Genomic DNA, 24,712 nt, shown 5'->3' on the forward strand with positions numbered 1-24,712 from the left:
AGATCATTCTGAGTCAGACACCAGCAAAAGCATTGCCTCTTGCAGTGGGACAGGAAGGATCTCAGTAACAGCTAACGAAGAGGGATTCAACCAGGGCTAAAGAAAGCCAAGGCAGCATGCACCTAGTCTAAGACCTGCAAAGCTCCAACGAGAAACAGCACTTGTGAAACCCAGATCTGGAGAAAAGTTCCTTCTGAGAGTCCTTCCCTCCACCCCCTTGGGGAATATCCCCCAAAGGTTTCCATCTCTGCAAGGCACTGCGGGGGCATTATATAATGCCTAACTCCAAAGGATTTCAGCTCCACGATGCTGTTCTCCTATTCCTCCCTTTGCCCGCTCCCTCCGGCGGCGACTTGCAGATGCCATGCCAAAAAAAAAAAAAAAAAATTTGAAAATCCAAAAGCGCACAGCAGCCTTAAAAGGCGAGCACTGTCCGACGAAATCCCCTTGCGAGGCGGTGGATGCGCGATGGCCCTGGCAGCTGGGCGCGCTCCCCAGGAAACGTCAGCCTCTTTCCCCCGGGAAGACACGGGCAGCCCCACGCCTACAGCTACCTACAAGGTCTTCCCGGCCCCCGCGGTGACCGGCAGCCGGATGGAGAAACGGCTGGGAAGACGTTCACCTTCGGGATCGGCCGCTCAAAGGCGGGTTTAGTCTAACTCGGAGCAGGGGCACCCTCACGCACCGCTTCTCTCTAGAGGGCACTGCGAGGTTGCTCCGGCCAGGGGGACCGCAGGAACCCCTTCCCCGAAGCGCCCAGCCCGAGTGCCCGGCGCGGCGGGGCTCCTTCCCGCAGCGCTGCCGGCCGCTCCGCTCCGCTCCTTCCCGCACCGCGCCGGGCGCCCGCTCCCCGCCCAGACAAAGCCGGGCTGGCAGCCGCCGGCAGCCCGGCCCGCTCGCCAGCCTTACCTGAGTTACCATTTTCTTTTTCTCCATAAACCAAAATGGGGGAGCCCGACCGCAGGGGGGAGGGAGGGGGGGGAAAAAAAAAACAAAGAGGAAAAAATAAAATAAAAAAAATAAAATAAAAAAGCAGCAGCCCCGTGGAGGCGGGCGGCGGGTGCCTGCGCTGCGCTGCCTCGCCGGCGCGGTGCCCCCCGAGCCCTTTTTCCTCTCTTTCTTCTCCCGTGTTCCTCCCCTTCTTCCCCCTCCCTCCCTCCCCCCGCGCCGCCCCCCCGGCTCAGCCAGATGGCTGCGGGAAGCACCGCCCCGAATGCCGAAGGTAATTAATGCGAGCCGGGACCGCCCCCGCCGCGCCCCGCCTCGCCCCGCCCGGCTGGGCTCGGCTCGGCACGGCCACCCCCCGCCCGTCCCCCACGGCAGCGCCCGCAGCCCCAGCCAGGCGCTCCCCTCGCCGGTCCGCCGGGACCCCACCACCACCCCGCGGGAACCACGGGGCTCGGCGGGGGCGCAAACGCGAGCTAGAAACAAAAGCGAAGGTGGCCCCGCGGAGCGCCGGTCCCGGCCGGCAGGACTGCACGGCGTACCCGCGCTCCTCCGCACCTACCATGCCTAGCGCCCAGGCCTCCACCACCTGGACCTCACCAGCCGGGAAGGAGCATCTCCCGGCTGGAGGATGCTGGCGAGATAGCTGTCAGTTTTGCACAGATCTCCCTCCTGCCACAAACGGGAGAACGCGTGGGTTACATAGCGTGTTGGATGAACCGGAAGCAGTATCCCTGCCAGGATCTGCATTTCTATCATCATAAAAACTGGAGACCGCTGGACTCCTTCCCAGCTTGCTTTTTTTCCTCCTATTTATCTTAAGCAAGCATCTGGCCCATAACACCTGAGCACGCCACGGTTGGCAGCATCTGTTCTCCCAGCGACCCCGTAAAACAGAGCGATACACTGCTACCCCATTTGCCAGACGGGATCTGAGATGCTCTGATTGATTTTTCCCAACATTGCACCCATGGAAACCCAAGGACAGGGCTGACTGCAGGTCTGCCAATCCCGCGGTTAGACAAGAAGACTGTATTGATGCTCCAGTGCTCATGATGCAGAGATAAAACCAGCTCAGGCAAGTTGTCCCTCTGATGTATCTCTTCTTGACACCTGGTACTCAAGAGACTCCCCAGGCTTTAGCAGCAGAAAAGTCAAATTATGGTGCAGTAACACCTTGCATCCCCATGTGCTCTACTTTACATGAACAGGCCCAGTTATAATTTACACACTCAAAAAAAAGACTAGTGGTTTTGCTTCATGGGCTTCTGCTACAGTCCTGCTCTCCAGGCAGCCCGTGCTGACCCACAGTGCTTTTCAGTTTCCCTATTTCATTCCCTGCAAACTGACCTCTGGCTCTCTCCCTTCCCCCTTCTCTCCTCACTGAGCAAGAGGTGAGCGGGAGCGAGTGTCACAGCCCAGTCCCCTCCTCTGTCATGAAAAGCAGGAGACCAAGACACCAGAAGCCCTTACATCCCACCAGCGCATGGAGGCAGACAGCCACGGGCCAGCTGCCCAACAAGACCAAACTGTGGTTCTTCTGAGAAGAAGCCAGCCCCCATGGCTACAGCCTGCAGGCCTCTGAGTCAGAGTCCACATTTTTTCTGCTTTATCTCATCATCGCTGCTAACTTGTATCTTACTGTACTACATAACATTCAATGTTGCAAAAACAGCGAAAGTATTGGATTTGTTTTTTCCTCCCCTATTACAAACCTGAGATTCTGGAGCACAGTTCTAGGCCAAGTATAAATTCCACTTCAAAGCAGCAAAAAACAGTGACCTCCTTAAACCTTTGACTTGACAAAGCACCAGGTTTCAGCATTGTACATCCCATTCATCAGATCTCTGCAAATGACTCAGGATAATCTCTTTATTCTCTCCACTTGGTAATTTAACTGTCGTGTTTACTCAGTTTCCTCTGTGCCACCAGGTAGCAACTTCTTGTCCCAGATCTGGTGTTGTAGCACAGACCTTCAGGACAAAGGAATGACATGCTACCATCATTCTGCCACTGTTAACCAGGATAGCATCATTTCCACTCCATTTTGGCCTTCACCTGAGGAACCTCTAGAATACTTGCCATCGAAAAGTCTCCTAAGGACACAGAGGTGCCCAACCGTGCACTGAACCCTCCCCTTGCATTGCCTCCCACCACCCAGTTGGTACAACTGCTTTGCTCATGTGCCAGCAGAGTGGGAATTCCCTTCAGTGTGATCTACTGCTGGTCTCCCTCTTTCATCTCCATTGTAGGCCAGAAAGCATCTCTTCCCCCGTGGCTTGGAATATATCCACCTTTGCTCCTGTTGAGCAAAAGAAAAGACCCAATTTCCAAAGGATGTGCTCAGCCAACAAGAAACACTGGCCTGCAGGAGTTCCAATTGCTGCAAAACCAGCTGAAATGAACATCTGATAGAGAGTTTCAAAAGCTTCAAAAATACCACACAAAACATGACCAGACTTGGCAACACTTGAGATCTTTGTTGTCTTGGGTTTTACTGGAACCCACAGAGCAACACCTGATAATGAACAAAACTGACAAAATTAATTGGTGAATCTGTGCAACTCACCTTTCCGCACTGAGAGCTGGGGGTTCAGGTGTTGTCTCAGCCATGCAGAATAAGTTTGATGGGCCATCACTTAGCTTCTCCTACATGAGAATTATGGAACCACTCCTGAATTTACCATCACCATTTGCCACCCTCTGCTGAGCAAAACCAAAGACCCAAACTGGAGATCTTGGGGCTGAAAAGAACTGAGAAGCACGAGGAGAGCTGGAGGCTGGGAGCCTGAAGAATACACAGCTCAGAGCCAGGAGATCAACCCTTCCTACTTACTGCATTTATTCAAAAGGCAATATATTCAGAATGGCTCTAGATGCCAATACTTGTGAGTTCTTACGATTTCTTCTGCATCACAGGCACATATGTATTGAAACTTCATTACTGTGCTGCAGAAGTAGCATTTTGAAATAACTGTGGGCAAATTTCACTAGTCTGCCTCTGCAGTGCCAGGGCACAACTGATCATCCTCACCATGCCAGGCGAACCTCATTGCTCCCACCTGAACATGCCTGTGACACTTTTATATTCTCTTCTGTGTTCACACAGATGTACATGATAGTTTTTGCTTAGCTCCTATCATTCAAATTCTAATGGAAAAGAAGCTGGAGAAGGATGTTTACGCAGCAGGTGACAGGACAAGGCCACTGAAATCACACTGGTGAGAGCACAGGTGAAGAACTAACCACTAGTTTGACAAAGTGCACACTCTTAAATGCTTGGGTTAGTTTAACACTCATAGGAATCATGGAAATGAGGAGGCCACAAATACTCTGCTTTCAGTGAGTTTCAGAGTTGTTTTCCTTTTTTTTTTTTTTTTTTTTTTTTTTGCTATGCTTATAATTCCCCTTTGCTGCTAAGGGTGGAGAGCAAACACAGCCTTCAATTTTAACATCCCATTACCTGCATTTCTGTGCTGGCTCAAGTTTACATGGAGCAAATCTGCCAGCTGGACCAAGGCCAGAGGGAAGAAAAAGAGTTTCAAGTGCAAAGAAGCAATTTATCAGGAACAAATCTTAACAACCAAAAGACACACTTCTGCTGGTGGATTCTATTCATGTGCGTAATAAAACCCCCCAATACAAGGTAACCTAACAAAATACTCTTTAGTGGCTATCTGATGTATCTCAGGGTAGATAATCTTCAACTGCTAGTCTATGTTTCACATTTTCTGGATAAACTTGGTGCCTGTGAGGACAAGGAATGCTGACACTGAATAGCCAAGGACTGCCTAGAGAACATCATCTTTCACTTGGCTCCAAAAGTATTTGAGCCTGACCCACAGCCTCTGGCTTCTCCAAGACTCCACACACTGGGCCAGCAAATCTCACGTATGCTCCAAATATAGCCCCCTCCCCCAGCGGAGGCTGCAATACAGGCTTCGCCCAGCCCTGAGCGCTGCTCGCAAACCCACCCCTTCCTATCACCCTACACATCCTCTCTGGACCTCCAAAAGCAAAAAGGTGACAAACAAGACTTTTATGGGGGTTTTCTGGGTGGTTTCTGAGGAGGGAGGAGGAGAATAGGTGAGAAGCTGCTCTGGGTGGCTCACCATCCCTGTGGGACAGGCTGCAGTCACACGCACAAGTCACATGCACTCCGACAATGCAATAAGATACGCAACAACACAAGTTTGCAGAGCACAGCCTTGCTGTCAGCTCAACCCCTCTAGAAACAAACAAACAAACAAATGAAAAAGGCAAAAAATGCAAACCAAAATACACCAATCTCAAACAACACAGATCTCATAGTTAAAATATCAAATGGTACCGCTCGCGTGCAGTAGTTTCAAAGCCCTCTGCAGAGTCTCCGGGCTGCTGAGGCCTGGGACACACCAAGCCAACAAGCCCAGCTTGGAAGCAGTGTCCTTCTACAAAACCAGCATGTAAGCTCCAATTTTGTCCAAAGATCATATAGGGCAAACACCAAAACTCATTAAAGTTGCCACTGTCCTTTCGCTTACCTGGACAACTGGGTATTGGTAATCCATACAATACACACCATACATAGCCAAAGATCCTCCAGCTAAAGGCCAAATGGACACAGGACTGAAAGCTTCAAATCCGAGTCTCCGTCTTTCAGCCTTGTGGGAAGGACTCTGGCAGCCCTGCGCAGTGCTTGGCTCGGGCCTCTGGGGCCACTCAGGTTGACACTAGCTCAGCTGAAAATAAAAAGGAGCTGCCTGGCTCAACACAGCTCAGCCCCTCTCTTCTGGGATCCAGCGAGGCAGCGCTCAACCATAGGCGGCACAGGCTCCTAAAATTAGAAATCCCCTACTGAAAACGGCCCTGCAAGCCTTGACTGAGGAGTGTCCTGCGATTCCCAGGCAGCAAACAGAGCAACCGCCAGGAAGAGGGGGACACAGGATCTTCGCAGCCACTGCCGCCAAGGCTGGGAGGAAGCAAACAGCACTTAGGATCTGAAAAGAGCATATGTTCTGGGCTCTAGGTGCGTCACAGGGAACACTCCCAATCCAGGACAGGGAAAAACATATGGGACTGTTCCTCCCCCACTCCCATACCCTTCTTGCTGTCCTCAGCAGGGACAGGTGCTGGGATTAGCATAGTAAAACCCTTTGGTGTCAGGGAGGGAGGGAGAGGGGAGAAGCCACATTGACATCTCGAACTGAAGGGATCTCTTTCACAAGGGAGCATGTGCCTGTATCATTTAACGTTTCTCCCTCTCTCCCCACTTGAGGCAAGCAGGGACAGCTGCCGGAACTGGGGCTGGCGGGGGGAGCTGGGCCCTGGAATGGCCCCCACCACTCCAGCCTTGGGCCAATGGGTTGCCCCCTCAGCTGTTCCAGTCAAACTGGGGGCGGCAGGGGGAGGATTAACTCTGCCATGGGGGACGGTGAGCAGTGGGGAGAAGGGGGCAAGGCTGGGCCGGGCCAGTTGTTGTGCCCGTTTTAGGAAGCCCATCCTCCTCATTCCCAGGGAGGAATCTGCTCCCTGACCGACGGGGACAGATGGGGAGCTGCCTGGCCAGCAGGCTCACCCCACCAGCCCCACATGCCGGCTACGTTACCAGACACCCGAGAGCCCGCTGCTGATTCTTTAAAGATACACCATGACCAGGGGGTGCCAAGTGGCCCTGACCTCCCACAGCAAATTGCACAGGGTTGCACCTATCACTGCACAAAACCACTGGCCCAAACCCAGGGTCCTAAAGAGTTAACAGCCCAAACCCACAAAAGATTCCCACCTTCCTCCAACAGACAGCAGGGATAAAACCCCTCCCTCCGAGGTTTCAACAATAAGCATGTTATGAGGATCAAACCCAAGAAGGGCTAGCCAAATTTCCCCTCCGCACACCATTTTAAATGCATAAAGTCAGGGGTTTTTTGCATTTCTAATCTTTACCTTTTCTGTAGTCCTGCTGTGCACCACTAAACAGCTACCTCAGCTTACCTCTGGGGCAGCTGCCTTTCCATCATACTGTTAATTTCCTCCCCCTCAGAAAGAGTTAAACTTAAGATTTACTTTTCTTCAAGAGGTTAAATATGTGGATCATTATCTAGCACAATTGGCATGTGTGGATCTTTGTAATTTAGGTAAGGGATGTCTAATCCACAGCCCTCTGACCCACTCAGCCCAGCAGGACAACTCTTGGCTTGTCCTCTGCTCCCCCTGTCCTTTCTTTCTCAGACGCCTCAGAAAAGGACAGCTATGAGCTGGGTGAGTGGTTACAGCAGCTGTCGCCCACTCTCATCATCTTTCTTAGGGCAACAGGGCCACTTCTTCCTTACAACAGGAGCATGACCGATTTGGGGAGTACAAAGCATGACATTTTCTACATCTAAAAAAAAATAAAAGTTTCTATAGCCATTGTTTCTGTGTGAAGATTTGCACAGAGAAAGAAATTAATTGCCCATAAATGGGAAAGCAGCTATGCTTCTAGATCTCTTCACTGGGAAAAAAGGATGAGGCTCCCACAACGAACTTCCATCTCATTCTGCTTTTGGCCAATTTGTTTTGCCCCAGACACAAACCAGCTTCCTGAAGCTCACATTATGCCTCTTTCTCCTCACCTTCAGAGGGCTGTTTGGCTACCTCTGAGCACTCCCCCCACATGCCCTGCTTCGGGGCACAGATAGCATCTGGTTTCCTCTGAACCACCAATACTTCTTTATTTCCTTCTCCTTTCTGTAACTACATGCTCAAAAGGTGCCTACCCTTCATTCTTTTGCATAGCTCATTACTATGCACTCAAGCAATTTACTATCTCCAATAAAATCTTTTTATGAAAAGGCATTAATTTATACAAACCCAGAGCCTTTTCCAGTAGCCTGTTTTTTGCTACTTCATATTACTGCCCCAGGTTTTAAAACTAAATCCCTAACTAAGTTAAAAACCTTACATTTATTTCACAATCCAATTCTTGTCATTTCCCACCAGGCCTCGGGGGAATAAAATGTTTCCAAATCCTAGTGCAGATATCTTCCTATCTATAAATAACCATCAAATGGGCAAAACAAACAAGGAGGGAGAGCATCACCTAAGCTCCTCTGCTGTTTTAACTACAGATCCAGATAGAACTGCCATGCTTTAAAGTTTTTGATGTAGCCTTAAATACTCTGCCTAACCAGCATTAAGATACTCAGGTGACATTTTGGTAACAACATATCACACCTCCTGTGTCCCACAGACAATTAAATGACAAAAACTAGTTTTAAACTCACATGTGCCAAGATGGATAGAACAGGACTTTACTGGCCAGCAGTAAACTACTGAATTTTCTGCAAGGCTGGCCACAAGGACTGGTTTACTACTGCACACTGACTTGCAACAAATATTAGTCAAATATAAGATGGCGCTGCACTCCATAATTCTATTTTGAGATAATGGTCCAACTACATTACCATACAACCTGCTATGCTCATGCATTTCCAGTAACACAAGTTAAGTAACTTAGAAAATCATAGCCTTGTTTCTGCAGATGCTTACACGTATGAATAATTTTAAAATTACAGAAATATGAAGACTGAAAAAGATCTCCTGACACACAGAATCACATCAACTGCTATCACACAACATCCTCTTAAGTTTCATAAAATGTATCACACTGTATCTTAGAACTGGGTTTTGCAGCTACACTACCCCAGCAAAAAGGCTGCTCTAGAACATCGGGGATCATCTGTGTTCTTCTCCAGCTTAATGCTATTCCTGAGCAATTTCTGTTTATTCTCTGTTCTTGTGCCAATACTGTCCTCTAGCTTAGCTGTATTTTCTCCTTCCCTTACAATTAACCTTCCTCGTGTATCCCCTCTCTAACTATCCAAACAAGCAGCTGTTCCAGTCCTCTGTCACATGATAGGCTTGCTATTCCCCGACCTCCAGAAGCACTTTCTTGCACCTGATCTAGCCTGCACTCCTTTTTCTTTTTTAAAGACATCACCCAGATCAACATTATCTCTGTTTCACAATTTCAGCACTAAATGGCATCTTCTCTAGTCTCATTAGCACTTTCCTCTGCAGCACCACATCAGATGGTGTAGAACCTGTCTACAGTAAGAGACATCATCCCATTAAGAAAAATGCACATTACCAAGTTACGAAAATTGGTTATCTTAAAAATAGATAGGCTGATAAGGCACACCCTGATTTTGATGGATTTGTGTTGCCTTTTATTGCATTTTTCATTTGTGTCCAGGCCTTTAATTAATATTGTTGTGTCAACATGCAACTGAGTTTGGGCCAACAGGTCTGTATTTACTCAGATCATCCCCCACCAGCAGCAGGTCTATTATGCTTTCTGTTCTCCATACGTACAACAGCTCTGCTATTTGATAGTTTAAAACTTGTATCAGAACTGCAACTGCATTAACCAGTTATTTCACTTCTGGGAATGGGCATCCCGCTTCCCCGGGCAACCCTGCTCTCCAGCCCAGCCTACATGCACTAACTAAGGTCTTTGAACGTCCAGCACAGTTGTTTCTATGGTAGGTTCACACCCATTACCCATCTTGCCCTTGCTCCCATGACCAACTCTACTTACAACAACAAAGATTTGTTCCATTCTGTGACCACAAGAGCATCCTCATTAACTACCCTATCCTCAACACTAAGTGGCCCCACATCTTCCCTTCTCTCAAACTGTATTTTGAGAAACTGTCACCCATTTCCTTAGCAACATTTACACGGTTTAATTCAGCCTGATTTTTGGCAGTTCTCATTTTATCCCTACTGACTTTAAAGGCACAGCAATCTCTGCTGATAAATTCTCTTTTGTAAATTTTTTTTTCACCTAATAGGATTTATAAGGTTAGGCCAAAGTTTCTTCTTAGAAGGTTTTCCCCCTTTATACATATACCATCAATAATTTGTATCCAAAGTGCCTCTAAAAACAAACAAACAAACAAAAAAAGCCCAACCAAACAATAAAAACCCCACCAAACCCAAACCACACAATTCCAATTCTACATTCAAGGCTGTTTTCAATCCACCTCACTGACTTCATTAAACATACTGTTTCATGTATTAAAGCTTGTATCATGATCACCCCATCCAAAGGTGGGGAGGCTTCTAAACAGCTTGTTTTCCTGTAATAGTCATAGCACTGATAATTCACTCACTGTGTCAACAACAGGTGATGATGTTACGGTGACAAAATTCTTTTGACCTGATGATTATTAGCAGCATTTGTTCTCCAAGCTATATCTGAGAAATTAAAGTTTCTCAGACTAATATTTATCTCTCTAATGGTACTGGGAATAATATCATTTCCGAGCCTCAAGTTTGCATCCGAGTCCAATCCTATGAGGGATTACAGCAGACTCACAGTACTCCCCCAGGACCTCTTTTACCATTCTTCCCCACAGCAATTTGACCAGAAACAGCTCCTGCATTATCAGTATTAACTCTACTTTCTTCTTTACAGTCTACTGCATACAATGCAGCCTATCACCTTTTACATCTACCCTATCTGAATCACACATAATCTTGAATGCATGTTAAAGCCATGATTACTATTCTTGCAGATTGATATTATCCCTATAATATCCAGTTTCATGTTCTGCACCAGTAGGTCTGATTCCTCTATTTGTTATTTCTAATGCCAGGAGCCTGAAAAAAACCCCAACCCTGATATGTTTGTGCATTTATTGATCACACAGCTCCCAGCTACCTCAACTAAGAGTATCACCCATCTAGTTACTGCTGAATTCTATTATTCTTTTCATAACATTGGATTTTATTTTTTCTATCTCCTACCTACCCATTCCTTTTTTAGAGATATTGTTTTACATGCTACTGTAGCAGCATTTACCTAATGGCATGGAGATTACACAAGTTCTTCCAAATGTTCCCAAAACCCAGTATTTTCCTTCACATACACTGCTCTCTTTGATGTCTGCAGACTGAGGAACATTTTTGGAAAATGCAAGACCACAGCCCTGGGCTTTGCTTTGCCTGCTTTGTTCAGACTGCTTATAACAAGCATGCTAAGTCACAATTACAAGTACAACTATAAGAACATAATATAGCCATAATCTCCTGATGCTTGAAGTGCAGCCATAGTAGTTCCAGACATTTGACAAATACATTTTTTTTTAAATTGATAAAAACTGGTACTGTGGGGACAGAGCAATACAGAATGGAGTCTGAGCTATTTCCATTCTACATAGTCATTATACCACATTGATCTTTACTAAGGAACTACACCAACAGTTTCATTTTACAAACTAAATTTATAAATCTTTTGTATAATTCTCTGTTCTCCAGACAAATTAATCCAAGCCTTATCTAGTTACTCCCACTAAAGAGCTCTTACCTCCGCTGATTCTAACTCTTCATCGCTAGAAGCCTGGCTGATGCTCTTCCTCTCACTCACCAAAAATGGCATCTTTAACAATTAGCCAATCACTACATCTGCTAAACTGGGTCATCAGGGATCTGATGAGCAGCTTACAATATGTCTCTGCTTTTTAAAGACTGATGTAAACGTAGGAAACATGCCAGCAAGGATGCATTTTCTGGCTGGGTATGTACTGATTTCCATAGCAGCTAAATAGATCAAGCAGCTCAGCCAGTTCATACCAGTGTTAGACAAACAGCACTCGATACCAAGATTACATCTATAGAGCTGCAAGAGATTCTCATTTTGCACCAAGGCAAGTCCCATGTCCTGAGCACAAAGATGGCTTTTGCTCACTCCAGGTAAGAATTTATACTGGAAAGTCATCATTCCTCTCTAGGGCTACATTTTCTGGGCTTTATTGTTTGAATGGTTTGAATAGGTATAATGTTTTTAAAAAAACTGGATGATATTTTTTTCTTCCTAGATCTAATATCACCAACAACTAGAAAAATTACTTATGGTCTAGTTGTTATTCTTACCCTGGAATCATTAGGGATTCAAGTGGGGAGGCCATAAATGTAGGCGGAGCATACACAGGAAAGCTCAATATTCCCAAATGGCAAGTAGAAGCAAAGATGACAATACACAGGTAACTGCAGAAACTGATTTTTTCTCACGTTTCAGAAACCTGTCAGTTTTACATAGTTGTCCTGATCTCAAGAGCAAGAAGATCTGGTGGTGGATTAGTTATGCAGGTGAGTAACTCAGCACCAAGCCAGTGCGTTCCCTGAAAGTGAAACACGTTAAGCAGGCAAATGCTGCAGATCAGGAATGAGATGCATTAAGTAGAAATGAAACCAGCAGTTCTGGGCAATGTGGAGTAGCAGTAAACCAGAGTGTGTTGGATTAGCATAATAAGGACATCACAGGAAAGAATTTAAATGCATTGGTAAAGCCATAGGAGCCACTACTTGCCTGAACCCTGTCTGATTAGTTAGTGCTACTGATGCCTCGTGTTCATTAGGATTAATAGGCCTAAAACACATTAGCACAAATGAAATTACCAAGAATATACTTTGAATCCAAGGAAACTAAAAGCCCCCTGGCAAATGGCCCAAGAAGCCCAAAGTTAGAGAAGGCAGCAAATACCAGGTTATGTGTAGCAGAGAAGACAGCCCCATCATACTCGCTGTTTCTGCCAGAAAATACCACAGGCAAACAAGGAACTTCAGTCATTACACATCCAGTTTTAATGGATAAAATTCACAATTTCAAAAAAAAATTTGAGAGATAAAAATACCACAGACAATATTTAATAAAATCAAAGTTCTAAAATAGCTTCTGGTCATGTCTTTTCCCCTCAAAGTGCTGGAGATCTCCCCTTTAAATCTTTTGCTGCAACACATTCCCCTCTTGCAAGGCAATTTACCTATGAGGGATACAGTTTGTTTGCATCTGCCTCTACCACTCTAAACACTTTCTAACTAAGCTCCGTAGTCCTGAAACCCATTTAAAGTGGCTTAATAGCTAGGCACCATGCATGCCCTAAACTATGGACATAGGATACCTGCATTCTGTTACCACCCTTAGCTCTTCACTGCATCATCTACACATAGCTGTTAAATATTAATGGTTTGTCTAGACTGGAAAACTAGCACAGTTTTAAAAAACAATTACAAATACATAGCATAAGAGAACAGGATCGAATTAAAAAAAAATTACTTCTTTACTACTGCTTAACAAACTCAACAAACTCTGCTTTAGGGAAGGACATGGAAAAAGGAGGCAGAACAAGAATATGACGTTGGTCTGCTAAAGCAGCATATTGCAAGACCTTTGTTTGCTGGACAACTGGGTTTTGTTTTGCTCTGTTGAGCTTTCTTACAGCCATCCAGTAGAACAGTAATATTAGCAAACTCAAGAAACCTATATACCAAACAGGACTCATGAAATGACAAGCCTGGATCTTCCTCAACCAGAAACCAAGCTCTCCGAATACGTGACCTACAAAGTCATGGCTGTCAAGAGACAAAGGCTCTCGATCCTGAAGTTAGGTTTCTGTAGGCAGAGTCTTTCTTAAGTTGGAAGTACAGATCCTGCCCACACAATTTCAGCTGCTGGACAAGGACCCGGAGTCAATTCAGGCAAAACTCAGATTGCCCAAAGTCTATCTCTGAAATTATTACAAAGGAAAACGTAAGGCAGTGATGAACACTCATCTCAAGTTTGAAAAATCCTCTGTCAAAAGACTGCACTCCCAAAACTGAGGTTTTATGCATGATGCTAACGAGCTGGCTCCCAGGAAGGCAGCTTTAACAGAACAATAACTCACAAGAATATATTCATGATTAAGTTGCAAAATAAACCTGCCAGCAGTCTGGATATACCAGCAGCAGATAGAAGACACGACTTTAGCTTTCCTTTCTACCCCAACCCAGTGTTTTACATGCATTACAAAACAGGTTTTAATTACACTATCTTGAGACAACTCCAGAACATCTGAGTACAACATGCGACAAGTCCAAAAGGAGCTTCTAAATTCAGACAGGCTCCATCGCCTTAGTTATCTTCAGAGGTACAATATAAAAGGGGGAAAAAGAAAGTATACAGCTTTTCCAGAAAAAAAATTATCTGTATGTTGGGCCTGGGCCTCCTTTCAAGGAGAACTCTAAATGCTTGGCATTGCTTCAGGAAGCAAATAAGTGTATTTTTGGGCTAAGCCACTTGGCAACGAAGGTCATCGTATCACAGCTTTCTTTTGGGACCACTTGTATATGCACTGATCTTGGTAATGCTACATCTCCATCAAAATGCTTTTTGCCTGTTACATGAGAAACAAAAAGGTGCCCAGATGCAGAATTTCAACATCAAAGAAAAGAAGAAGTTTTCTCTTCGTAGTTTAGACATTACATGAGAGCCACACTGCCTTTCTATATTCCTTTGGGAGCAGTGGACAAAGAGGAAACAAAAGAACAGACAGTTTTCCTTCACTTCAGAGGCTGCTCCAGAACCTCAGTCAGAGAAAAGCTTTGCCCATTCTATTTCTCATAGTCCCACTTGGTTTTTCACTTAACAAGAAGCAGCAGTTCAATTAGCTGATCCTTAAGGGGACAATGGGAAGATCCAAAAAAGAAAGACTTGACTCTTCTAGAAATAGAGCAGCTTAAGCCTGAGCATTTCTTCAGATCTACACTAAGCCTACAAAAATTAAGGTTAATTCCTTAATTAAAGAACCACCTTCCTAAGAATAAATACTATTAAAAGTCACCAGATGGTAGTATCAGAGATACTCTCACCAAGTATTTTTAATTGAATGAATCACAAACTAGGGCTGGTCTGCACTGGCGAATTCCCCCATAACGCAAGCACAGTTCTGCCATTACCTCAGTCCTAGCAGTGAGTGGCCACATGGGGCCGTTGGAAATGCCACTTGCATTCCCAGTCTCTCCCAGCAAATGCTCGTGGGATAAACCACTTTCACCAAGGATTTGAGCTAACACGTTTTACCCCGCCCTTGCCTGGGGTGAAGGGAGCACATGATCAACTATCACAGAGCATTTCAGTATGTGGCCCTGTCTTACTCATCCAGCTGAGCGCTTGCTTCCTAACGGAGACGGGTTTGCTATGGATTTTCCTCCCCACCTCACCTCCCAGCTTATCAAATTGCTTCCACGTGACAGACTAAAATAGAATAAAGTACTTGTTCCAAGTTAAAGGATGTCCACACAATAAATTATGCTGGTATCAGCTTAAATTTATCCCTACCATAGAGCGGAATGGCTTCCCAGCCTCACAAACAAAAGTAGAATTTGGGGGAAAGGTTTTCTCAGACAGCATTCTGTTCTTCTGACACAGGAGCAAAAGCATTCCCTGCTCAACTTGGTTCAACCAGAACAGCAGAGCAGCTGCCCACACACTGTAAGCAAGAGGCAAAACATGTCAAAAGTATTAAACCAAACTCTTAATGGAATGAAAGTAAGACAGAAATAAACAAGCAGCACAGTCTACACGTGATAGCTGGGTCTGAGACTTCATTACTGGCAGGAACTGAGGAATTGGAGAACATCATGCAGACAGGACCTTTAGCTGCCACAACAGCAGGTCACCAAATAAATCTCAGGAAGTCATTTGGAAACACAGCACAGCAATATTCAGAATATGACACTTTCAGTGTAAATCTGCAATGACAATTTCATGATAGAAGAATTACACATCTGTCCATTAATTTCTGTAGGCCTCAATTCAAAATCTCACTTGCCTACTAAGCTTCAGATGATGAATCCTGCTTTTTCCCCATTCCCATTTAAGAAAACTTCAAAAATCCCAAACTCAGGCATCCCTAAAGAGATTCAAGAGCAAAATACCAGAAGCGCTGCAGTTAAGAATTTGGTGCATTTGCTGAGTGCACAGAAAGGATCCAGAAATAGCATGCAAAGCTGAGGTTTGGCAAAAACGAAGCAATTTACCCTGAAAGAGGAAAGTCAAGACACTAAATGAATGGTGACAGCAGCAAGTCATGCTTTAATGTAGGAGTGACCCCAGGGACTACTCTTCTTGGGGCAGAGGTGCTAGTTATTATTGTGTTCCTTCTCTAGTGGTTTTAGTGGAGAAGTATAAGGCTGTGGTGGAGAACAGAAGAGGTATGTTGAGGCTATGCCAGCTCAGAGGCAAGAAGTTGTCTTCACATCACTTTCTGCCTGAGACTAAGATAAAAATAGTAAAGGGCAGCAAACACCTAAATTTATTTTTTTTTTTTGTGGAGTTTTTGAAACCTGTATATTTCTCAGAAAGCAGGAGAGATCAAAATTCTGAAAATCCTTTTATCCTCACAGAGTCCCAAGAGATGGGCACAGAGGTCTGCTACAGGCACATAAGCTAACTGCTACCCACACTTCTCCCATGAGCCAAAAGAACAGAATAAAGGCTGACACAGCTCGGTCCCAAGTCCTTTCCTGCAGGCTAGCTTCAACTCCCAGCAAGTTCTAAAGCAAGCCACAGTAGTTGAAATCCCTGGACAACAAACACCGAGGGCTTTCTCTGGTTGCACCATCTGCACAATCAAGATACCTGCTCTTTTCAGCAGTTTTCTGTGACCTTTACAAAAAAAATTCACTCATGTTTATTTGCCCCAATTTACCACACTATCTGCATTCTCTGTCCCAAAACCAGGATGCCATAAAGATGGTTTCCTGGCTCCCATGAAAACTCATATCTCTGCTTTCTGTCACTATCAAGAAATCTCTACCAAAGCACTTGGCTCATGTTCTATGCACATTTCTCCAGTTACTCTGCAGTGGAGCTACTCTCACTTCATGGTAACAGGCCTACTAAGGCAAAAATTCACTGCAACCCCTCCAAATTATCAGCTTGGATATCAGCAGCACTCAAACTTCAGCCTCTATGGCTTTATGGGTCTCTTAGCATGAATTTAAAAGAACCACTTATCTCAGGCTAGAGATTGGTGTGCAGGCCAGAGTTAAAGTAGGGCAATACTTAAGCTGCATCTCAAGCTCACATTGTAATGAAGCAAAAGCTGCAACTTCAAGCTCTGAAGGGGCACAGCAGGCACACCTCCTGCAACTGCTCTGAATTAGATAGCTTCTGAGAAACTTGCACGAACCTTAAAAATGCAATACAGCTCGACAGGCAGATCAAGCTGCAGCACCCTCTTTCACATACACTACTGGGTCCTCAGCACAGTGCTAGGAATGGGACTATTCTGCAGCAGAGAAATGTGGTAGATATGCAAACACCGTAGGAAGCAAACTTCAGAATGGCAGATTGCCAAAGGCACCTCTGGGCAAAACAAAGAAAAAACATCATTGCCACCCAACTGTCCCAGATTGTCTGCAATGGAAAGGGAAATATGTAACCCCCACCAAGATGAAAACAAAGAAAATGACAGTTACTTCTAAAAAGAAAAAACAACATGTTTACTGCACGTTCTCTTCCTGACTTACCCTCTTTACAATTACGGAACAGATCTAATAACAGCCCCCAAAAATCCAGCTGTCACATTTTGATAATTCAGTGATTGCCCACATAGATCTAATTACCTCAGCAAAGTCCACATGCCTAAAACCTCATGTGGGCATGGCCACTCCTCAGCCTTGCCCTGACAGAGGTCTGGAGAGTGGAAGCAAGAGCAACGCTAGGATGATCAGATGTTTTTTGGAGTCACCATGGTCCAAGTACAGAGAAAAGAAGAAGGGAAACAGCTGCTCTAGAGCTAGAGACAACAGAAAACCTAGAAAAATAATTAAACAAACTAATGAGCCATAGTTGGCAAAGGAACAATAGGTCAAGGAAGATACAATTCCTCAGTGGGGGGAGAGGTGAAGAAGGGGAGAAGCTCTCCCACGTTGGGACAGAGAGGAACCAAGCTAGCAGCTCCACAGCAGAGCTGTGGCAAGGAGGGTAGAGAAAAAAGGACATATCAAAACAAGAGGTGATTAATTCTTAAGTTTCAGGGCTGGAAAAAGCAGTAGAAGACGAATAAAAGGGAATGTCTTTGGTGGATCCAAACAAGAGACAGGGGTGGGATGTCAATGCCACAGGGCTTGTTTTGTTATTGGGTTTGTTTGTTTTAAAAGGAAGCTAATAGAAAAACACCAGTGGCTTAAAATGCTCCAAGCATACAGCCTGCCACTCCTCCGAGGTTATGACAAAAATTCCCACCCCATAATGAGAAGGGCTTCTTGGGATCCAGCAGCCCTCATCCCCAGCTGGGGGGTGGAGGGGGTTCCCGTATCAGCGACTCAGCAGCACGGAGCTCCCCGCGCTGGCACCGGCCGCCTGCCCAATTCAGACCTGTAATCTCCCTCGACTTTGATTTAATGCAGCAATTACTGGTAATGTGGTTTGAAGGAGATAAATGCCCAGTACAGGGCTGGCTGGCACTGACGCTCATTTCGCTCATGATGCGAGAACAGTTTTAATTAAAATCCCCTTTATGATAAAGGAGCTGCTTGACTGGATGTTTCTGTGCAGCCCTGATACGGAGCCTCCTCCAAAGCGGATTAGAAATCAAAGTTTCCCCCTTCTCGCTACTGGCAACACACAAAAATAGGGAACAGTCACCGTGTCACCCCTCTACAATTTCCTTAACCCTAGAACTGCTAGGAAAATGCCCACGTTTCCTTAAAAGCAATTGCTACTTCTTGTCATGGCTCTAAGTGTTTTCCAAAAACTAAGCACAAGGGTTGCTTTAATGGGAATAAATGCATCCACGGAGCTCATCCTCTGTGATCCAAACTCAGTTTCCTCTCTATCTGGTTTAAAAGGGAGTCAGCTTCTATGGCAGACCCACATCTACAGCCTGCATTCTGGCAAGGAGAGAAATCAGACCCGTGGTGCTCTGGCAAGGTGGTAGGAAGTCAGGATTTGGCTGAAAGGCTGGAAAAGCAGAAGCCTCTGCTGGGTGAGGCAGAGCAGCATGGATAGGGGAAAGGGAAGGCGCAGCACTGCAAGATAAAGGCACAGAATTTGGCAGAGCGGTCAGGATCCCAGCACAGACATGTTCCAGAAATGGTCTGTCAGCTCTTGATCAAGTTACAGCAAAAGTAGGTGCAATTTTTGGTTGGTTTTCTTCTTTACAGTATAGGAAATACCAGAGATGAATACATTAAGCACAGCTAGTTTCTATTATTGCAAGTGCCAGGAGCAGATTGTCACAGTGAGAAATTGGCCTTGTGCATTACACAGAAAAGGCAGTGCTGGGTTTGGAGGCCTGCAGACAGTGCAATGTGAAGATAAAGAGCCTCAAGTCTGAATGCACATTATTCCTCTCCTCAAGCCACCGAACACACGTAAACATAAAAAGGCTGATTTAAGCAGCTGAATTTCTCTGTGACCTTCAGAATATATCTGTGAGCCATGGGACTACCTAAGCCTTGACCCGAGTCCGAGCCTTTTCAGAGTGTTTGCCTCATCACCCAAGCAGTGCTCCATGTTCCTTGACATTGTCTTCAACTCCTAAGCCCTCAATGCCAGTCATTGGGATTCTGTCCCAAAAAAACCTTTATCTTTAAAATAAGAAAGTAATTTCAAAGTGGCTCTCATTCTGTGATTGCCCAACCCCTTCACGCAGTACAATATCAAACCACAATGAAAAAAAAAAGAAAAATCCTGACAGAATCAGGAGGGATTCAGCACAACAGCATAACTAGCTGAGTCCTCAGGAGTCTGCAGAAGCAGCCCACTGGACCACCAAACACACTGCTATGAATAGTGAAACCAGCCTTCAGGAGCACCTTGCTCCTCAACAGGATGAACAAAGGGTAAAAACACCAGGTCAGAGATAGCAGCGTGAAGATTTAATGTGGTTTTGCTGGTCCACAAGGGAAAAAAATGAAACCAAAAAAGGCCTGGTGTAATTAACAAGATTAAAGGGGGATTTAGGATCAGGACAGAAAAGCAACGGGTCAGATTGATCCTTACAGGATTAAAGCTGGAATCCTACTAAGAGTCCAGTGGTTGAGAGATCAACGCAATGTAATGGGATTAAATCAACATCAGCTTTTGTTTTTACACAGCTGAACCTCCAGCGCCTGTGTTTTTACTGCTCCAGATAAGCAGCAGAAAAGTTCACAGGTACCCACAGAGAACCTGTGCACAGGCTGGCCAAGCACGTCCCCTTCAGCCCTCTGAGGCAGAAGAGCAATAGGTTAATGCCACTTTCAGAGACAAAGGACAGAAAAATTGTGCTTTATTACAAATTGTCCAAACAATTGTCCAAAAAAGCTGAGGATTTACCAAAGTCCATGTTCTGGCCAGTTCTAAATTAACTGTTTTCAAGTGTGATGGGATCACCTCAGGAATGATGGATAGGAAAGCCAGGAGGACAGTCCCAGCTGCAATCAGACATGCTGCCGACGGGCAATTGGATTTTGATAGTCTCTTGCCGGCAAGGAACAAAGGATGCAGTATGCTCAGTGGAACATATCAGCAAATACATTTAAGGCAAATTGTCGCATGTCCCTGTTGCACAACAATATCCAAGAATTACAAAAGTGAGAAAAGCCTCTTTCAGCATGTATCATTTGCATTACAGCTGGTGCAACACATGCAGGCCAGCTGCACCTCTGTCCCCCTGCCCTGAAATTTCCAAAGCTTGTCGGTAATTTGAGTTGGTAGCAAGGGGGAGGGAAAGAGGGAAACAGGACAAGGCTAGATATTCTTTCTAGATACATAAGCTATTTTTAAAGTTTTTAATTCTTGTAGGAGAGAAAATCATGCATGTTTAAATGAGAGGGTATCTATCACCACCACACTTGGTTGAAGAGGGAAGGGGTGTTTATTGCACACCTGTTCGCAACAGCTAAACAGCTGCATTGGAGAGCAACATTCCTCATGCAAGGAAAAAGCATTAAAGCATCTCATATTTCTACAGCACTTCTCAGTCCAAAAGGTGTTTAAAATCAGCAGTTACACATACACCATACGCACTCCGACAAAGTTTTTTCTGCAGAGAAAAAATTTCCCCAACACTAACATTTTAAAATACCAATAACCGCCCATTTCTTAAAAGATGTTGCAGTCAGTAGCTTCATGTATGCTGAACGGGCTTCTCCTTTCAGCTATCTGGACCAAAAAAAGTAATTGTCATTCACTGTTCCTCCTCACTCAAGCAGCAGCTAAAATCACAATGTAATAAATCTGGCGGGAGGGGGAGGGAGAAGCTGCAACTACTTCTGGATCCAATAGGCCTCGGAGCAAAGCTCCTCTGCAGTGCTACTGAGATGGTCCTCATAGGGCTACACGCCCCACTTGTGCTGCACCAAACAGGCTTTGCCACCTTCCTGAGGGATGCTTTGTCTTTACTCATAAGGGTTCTCCATCCAAAAGATACGTCATGGATGCAAGCAGACATCACCATCGTGACTGAGAGTGGGATGAAAAAGGAGGCTATTACAACAGAAATGAAAAGTAAAAAAATAGCAACAAGCAGTTCACACTGCACATTTTCTATCTTCTAGCCACATATACATAATTAAATTTCAGCATTTTTCTGCATTTAAACTTCGTTTCAATATGATTTATAAATTATAAAAAAAAGGAGTGTTCTAGAATCATCCTATGTCAGCTCCTTAAAACACAATGAATAATAATCCCTAAGAATATCTTTAAAAATTGTCATCTGGTCAAAATATTTTCACTTCATCATTGTCTTATGTCCAGTATTCAATTAGAGCATTGTGTGGGGGACAGCATCTTTCATTTGAGGCAGGAGAAAAACTAAATGCCTTTGCCCTGGATTCAGCTACAGACCCAAGAACCATCTGGTAAAAAATCAGCCAGCGCATTGTGCAGGCAGTATATTAGTCATGAGACATAGGACTCTGAGAACAATGAAACCTAAATTTAAGGGACAGACGAAGGAAACTTAATTACTTGTTTAAGCTTCTTCACAGCTTTGAGGAATCTTTAACACTTTCAGTAAAAGACTTTAGCACCGGAGGGCACAAAGTACATCCTCAATTGATTTCCTAATTTTCTGCAGGCCTGTTTTCACTTCCAGCATGGAACTATCTGCACTGGTCCATCAGCACAGCTTGTCTATCCAATGCATGGCCACAGGGTGCATCATACGGCCCTCAGTACGGGGTACCATCCAGACCGCAGATCCTCCTCCACACTCACAACTCTGCAAAGAAAACATTTTGTGACTCAAGCTCCTGCTGACCCAGTAGCCCTCACTGAAGGATGAAGGAATCTTTTCCAGCTAACTGCACAAGCCATCCAATCATCCTTTTGGTTAGGCCTGCACACATACACAGTTGCTACCCTAGTGACTGCTTAGAGCTGTGGCAAAAAAGCCACTCCAATTTAGAGCCACTCAAAGACCTCTCCTATACTGCCGCCATAGCCTTGGGGACTAGGACAGCCTTGACAGATTGGAAAGTTGGGCAGAGGGATATCTAATGAGGTTCAACAAGGGCAAGTGTAGGGTACTGCACCTGGGGAGGAATAACCCCAAGTGCCAGCACAGGTTGGGGGCTGACCTACTAGAGAACAGTTCTGCAGAGAAGGACCCGGGAGTCTTAGTGGGTGACAAGTTGACCATGAGACAGCAGCGTGCTCTTGTGGCAAGGAGGGTCAATGGTATCCTGAGGTGCATAGGAACAAGTTTGGCCAGCAGGCCAAGGGAGGTGATCCTCCCCCTCTACTCAACACTAGTGAGGCCACATCTCAAATGCTGTGTCCAGTCCTGGGCTCCTCAGTACAAAAAAGACTAGGAGCTACTGGAGAATATCCAGCAGGAGGGCCACAAAGATGATCAGGAGTCTGAAGCATCTCTATTATGTGGAGAGACTGAAGGACCTGGGCCTGTTTAGTCTAGAGAAGAGAAGACTGAGAGGGGATCTCATTAATGCATATAAATATCTCAAAGGCAGGTGTCAACAGGATGGTGCCAGACTCTTTTCAGTGGTGCCCAGTGACAGGACGAGGAACAATGATCATAAACCAAAACACAGGAAGTTCCACCTCAACATGAAGAAGAACTTCTTTACATTGAGGGTGGCAGAGCACTGGAACAGGCTGCCCAGGGAGGTTATGGAATCTCGTTCTCTGGAGACATTTAAAAATCACTTGGATGCATTCCTGTGCAACCTGCTCCAGGTGACCCTGCCTTGGCAGGGGGGTTGGACTAGATGATCTCAGGAGGTCCCTCCCAATCCTAACAATTCTGTGATTCTGTGAAAACAGTTCTGGGGCTAATGGAATTAAGATTAGCAAATAAGCACCATGGGAAGTGCAGGAAACACAGATGTTCAGTCTCAAATCGCTATTATCTGCGCTCTTCCTCAAGCTTTCAGCTGGAAATCAGGAAGGCTGAGGTTTATTCTCTCCTTATTCTCTTATGGTTTATTCTCTTCCTTCCAAGATAAACAGGCTGTTTTGTGAAAAACTAACTTAAACATGACCCAGTCCCTGTCAGTCTCCCAGGACTTGGACAGGCTTACAGCAAACAGAGTCCCCTGTGCTCATCACTGTTTGGACAGGTGGGAATACAGCAGTCAGGCAGAAGAGCTGCTGGAGAAATTCACACCAACTCAGCCAGTCTACATCCCCCTAATTCTTTTGTTTAGACTCCTCAAGGAAGGGAATTCCTTAATATGATGGCAATGTGCTGGACACTTGATTTATACAAAACCAGATAAAATCATCCTACAGAAGAGATCATTCTGATCCTGAAGCCATGAAATACCTTCTCTTTTTGAACTGCACTGGGCTTTCTCATCTCGGTTGTGACCTTGACATCTTCCACAATTACAGGCTTGCAGGAACACAGAATTGGAAAAGATCACCTGGATTATCAACTTTAGTCCTCTAATAACACAGACAGTCACATTATATAATCTCTTTCATAAACTCTTCTTTCTCTGTTTCCCAAAACTCCAAAGCTTTTATAAAACCCTAGATGCAAACAAATGCAAGTCACTTTGTCACACTAACCCCCAAAAGAACACAATGCAGATATCCCCAACCCAGCTGTGCACGGAACAGTTCAAGTGTGGAAGCAGTATAACCATGTTCATGAGGTGCTGCACCAAAGCTAATAAACCTTATCGAGCAGCAGAACTCATTATCTCAGCTGCAGAGCTGGACAAACATAACTATATTACTTCTGGATTCAAGCTGCTATGTATGCATGCCACAGTATGGCACCGCAGGGACTTGCAGGCTGGGGAATCAGCTTTCAGGCTACTCACTCGAGGATTTTCACATGAGCTCCATTTTATGATTTTCCAGAGCTTTCCTGCTCTGGAGCAAGAATCCAAAAATCAGTGTTTATATTAACACAAAATGTCTTTTAATACACTCACAGAAATTCACCCAGACCTGACCTCTAATAGGCAATCAGGAAAACCTTTCTACACCCTCACAGCCACAGTCTCCCAAAGGCAACCCCATTTTAACCTCTCTTAGCACTGACCACGCCACGCGCACACCTTTCACATACAGCAACTGCGCGTTCTCCCTCCCGTCAGAGCTTCATTTGCCATTTTGGCTGATGTGTTCATTTGCCATGCCTACCAAACAGGTTCCAGCCAAAGACCTAGAGGCACAGCCAGACTTCCCCAGCAAGAGCTGCCCCAGGCTTGGCACCAGAACAAAGCAGGGAGGCAGTTTTCCCTGGATAGCCACTTGCTTTGCTGCTATCAAACGCACACTTTGAAAACCATGCCGTAATGTTCATACTTTTCACTCTCATGAAAAAGACCAAACAAATAACAGAAAGACCTGGCGTGAGGAAGAGCATGTTGCTAAGACTCAAGTTTGGCATCGGAGTTGGGTTTCCAATCCCTTGGTGGTAAAGCTGATGAGCTTGCAGCCTAGAGGGAAAAGTTATTCCAGTGAATGCAAAGAGAGACTTTTAAGTGACAAAAGGCAAGTAAAAGACAG

At 45.2% G+C, this 24,712-nt stretch overlaps 1 protein-coding gene across 30 annotated transcripts in view; it reads right to left on the reverse strand.

Annotated features, from left to right (window-relative positions):
* RBFOX2 (RNA binding fox-1 homolog 2) overlaps nt 1-24,712 on the reverse strand; it is a 173,493-nt gene that overhangs the window by 86,715 nt on the left and 62,066 nt on the right. The window contains exon 1 of one of the 30 annotated variants that reach the window (XM_064654951.1): nt 11,276-11,362. The exons of 25 other annotated variants lie outside the window; for them this stretch is intronic. In XM_064654951.1, coding sequence (XP_064511021.1) covers nt 11,276-11,347 — 72 coding nt within the window. In that variant the 5' untranslated portion in view covers nt 11,348-11,362. Of the gene's footprint in view, nt 1-909; nt 1,153-1,507; nt 1,528-5,468; nt 5,906-11,275; nt 11,363-24,712 lie in introns of those variants that run through there. 4 more of the 30 variants (XM_064654952.1, XM_064654957.1, XM_064654959.1 and 1 more) reach the window with 4 other exon arrangements.

This window comes from Pseudopipra pipra, chromosome 5 (genome assembly GCF_036250125.1).
Source record: "Pseudopipra pipra isolate bDixPip1 chromosome 5, bDixPip1.hap1, whole genome shotgun sequence".
NCBI classification, from domain to species: domain Eukaryota; kingdom Metazoa; phylum Chordata; class Aves; order Passeriformes; family Pipridae; genus Pseudopipra; species Pseudopipra pipra.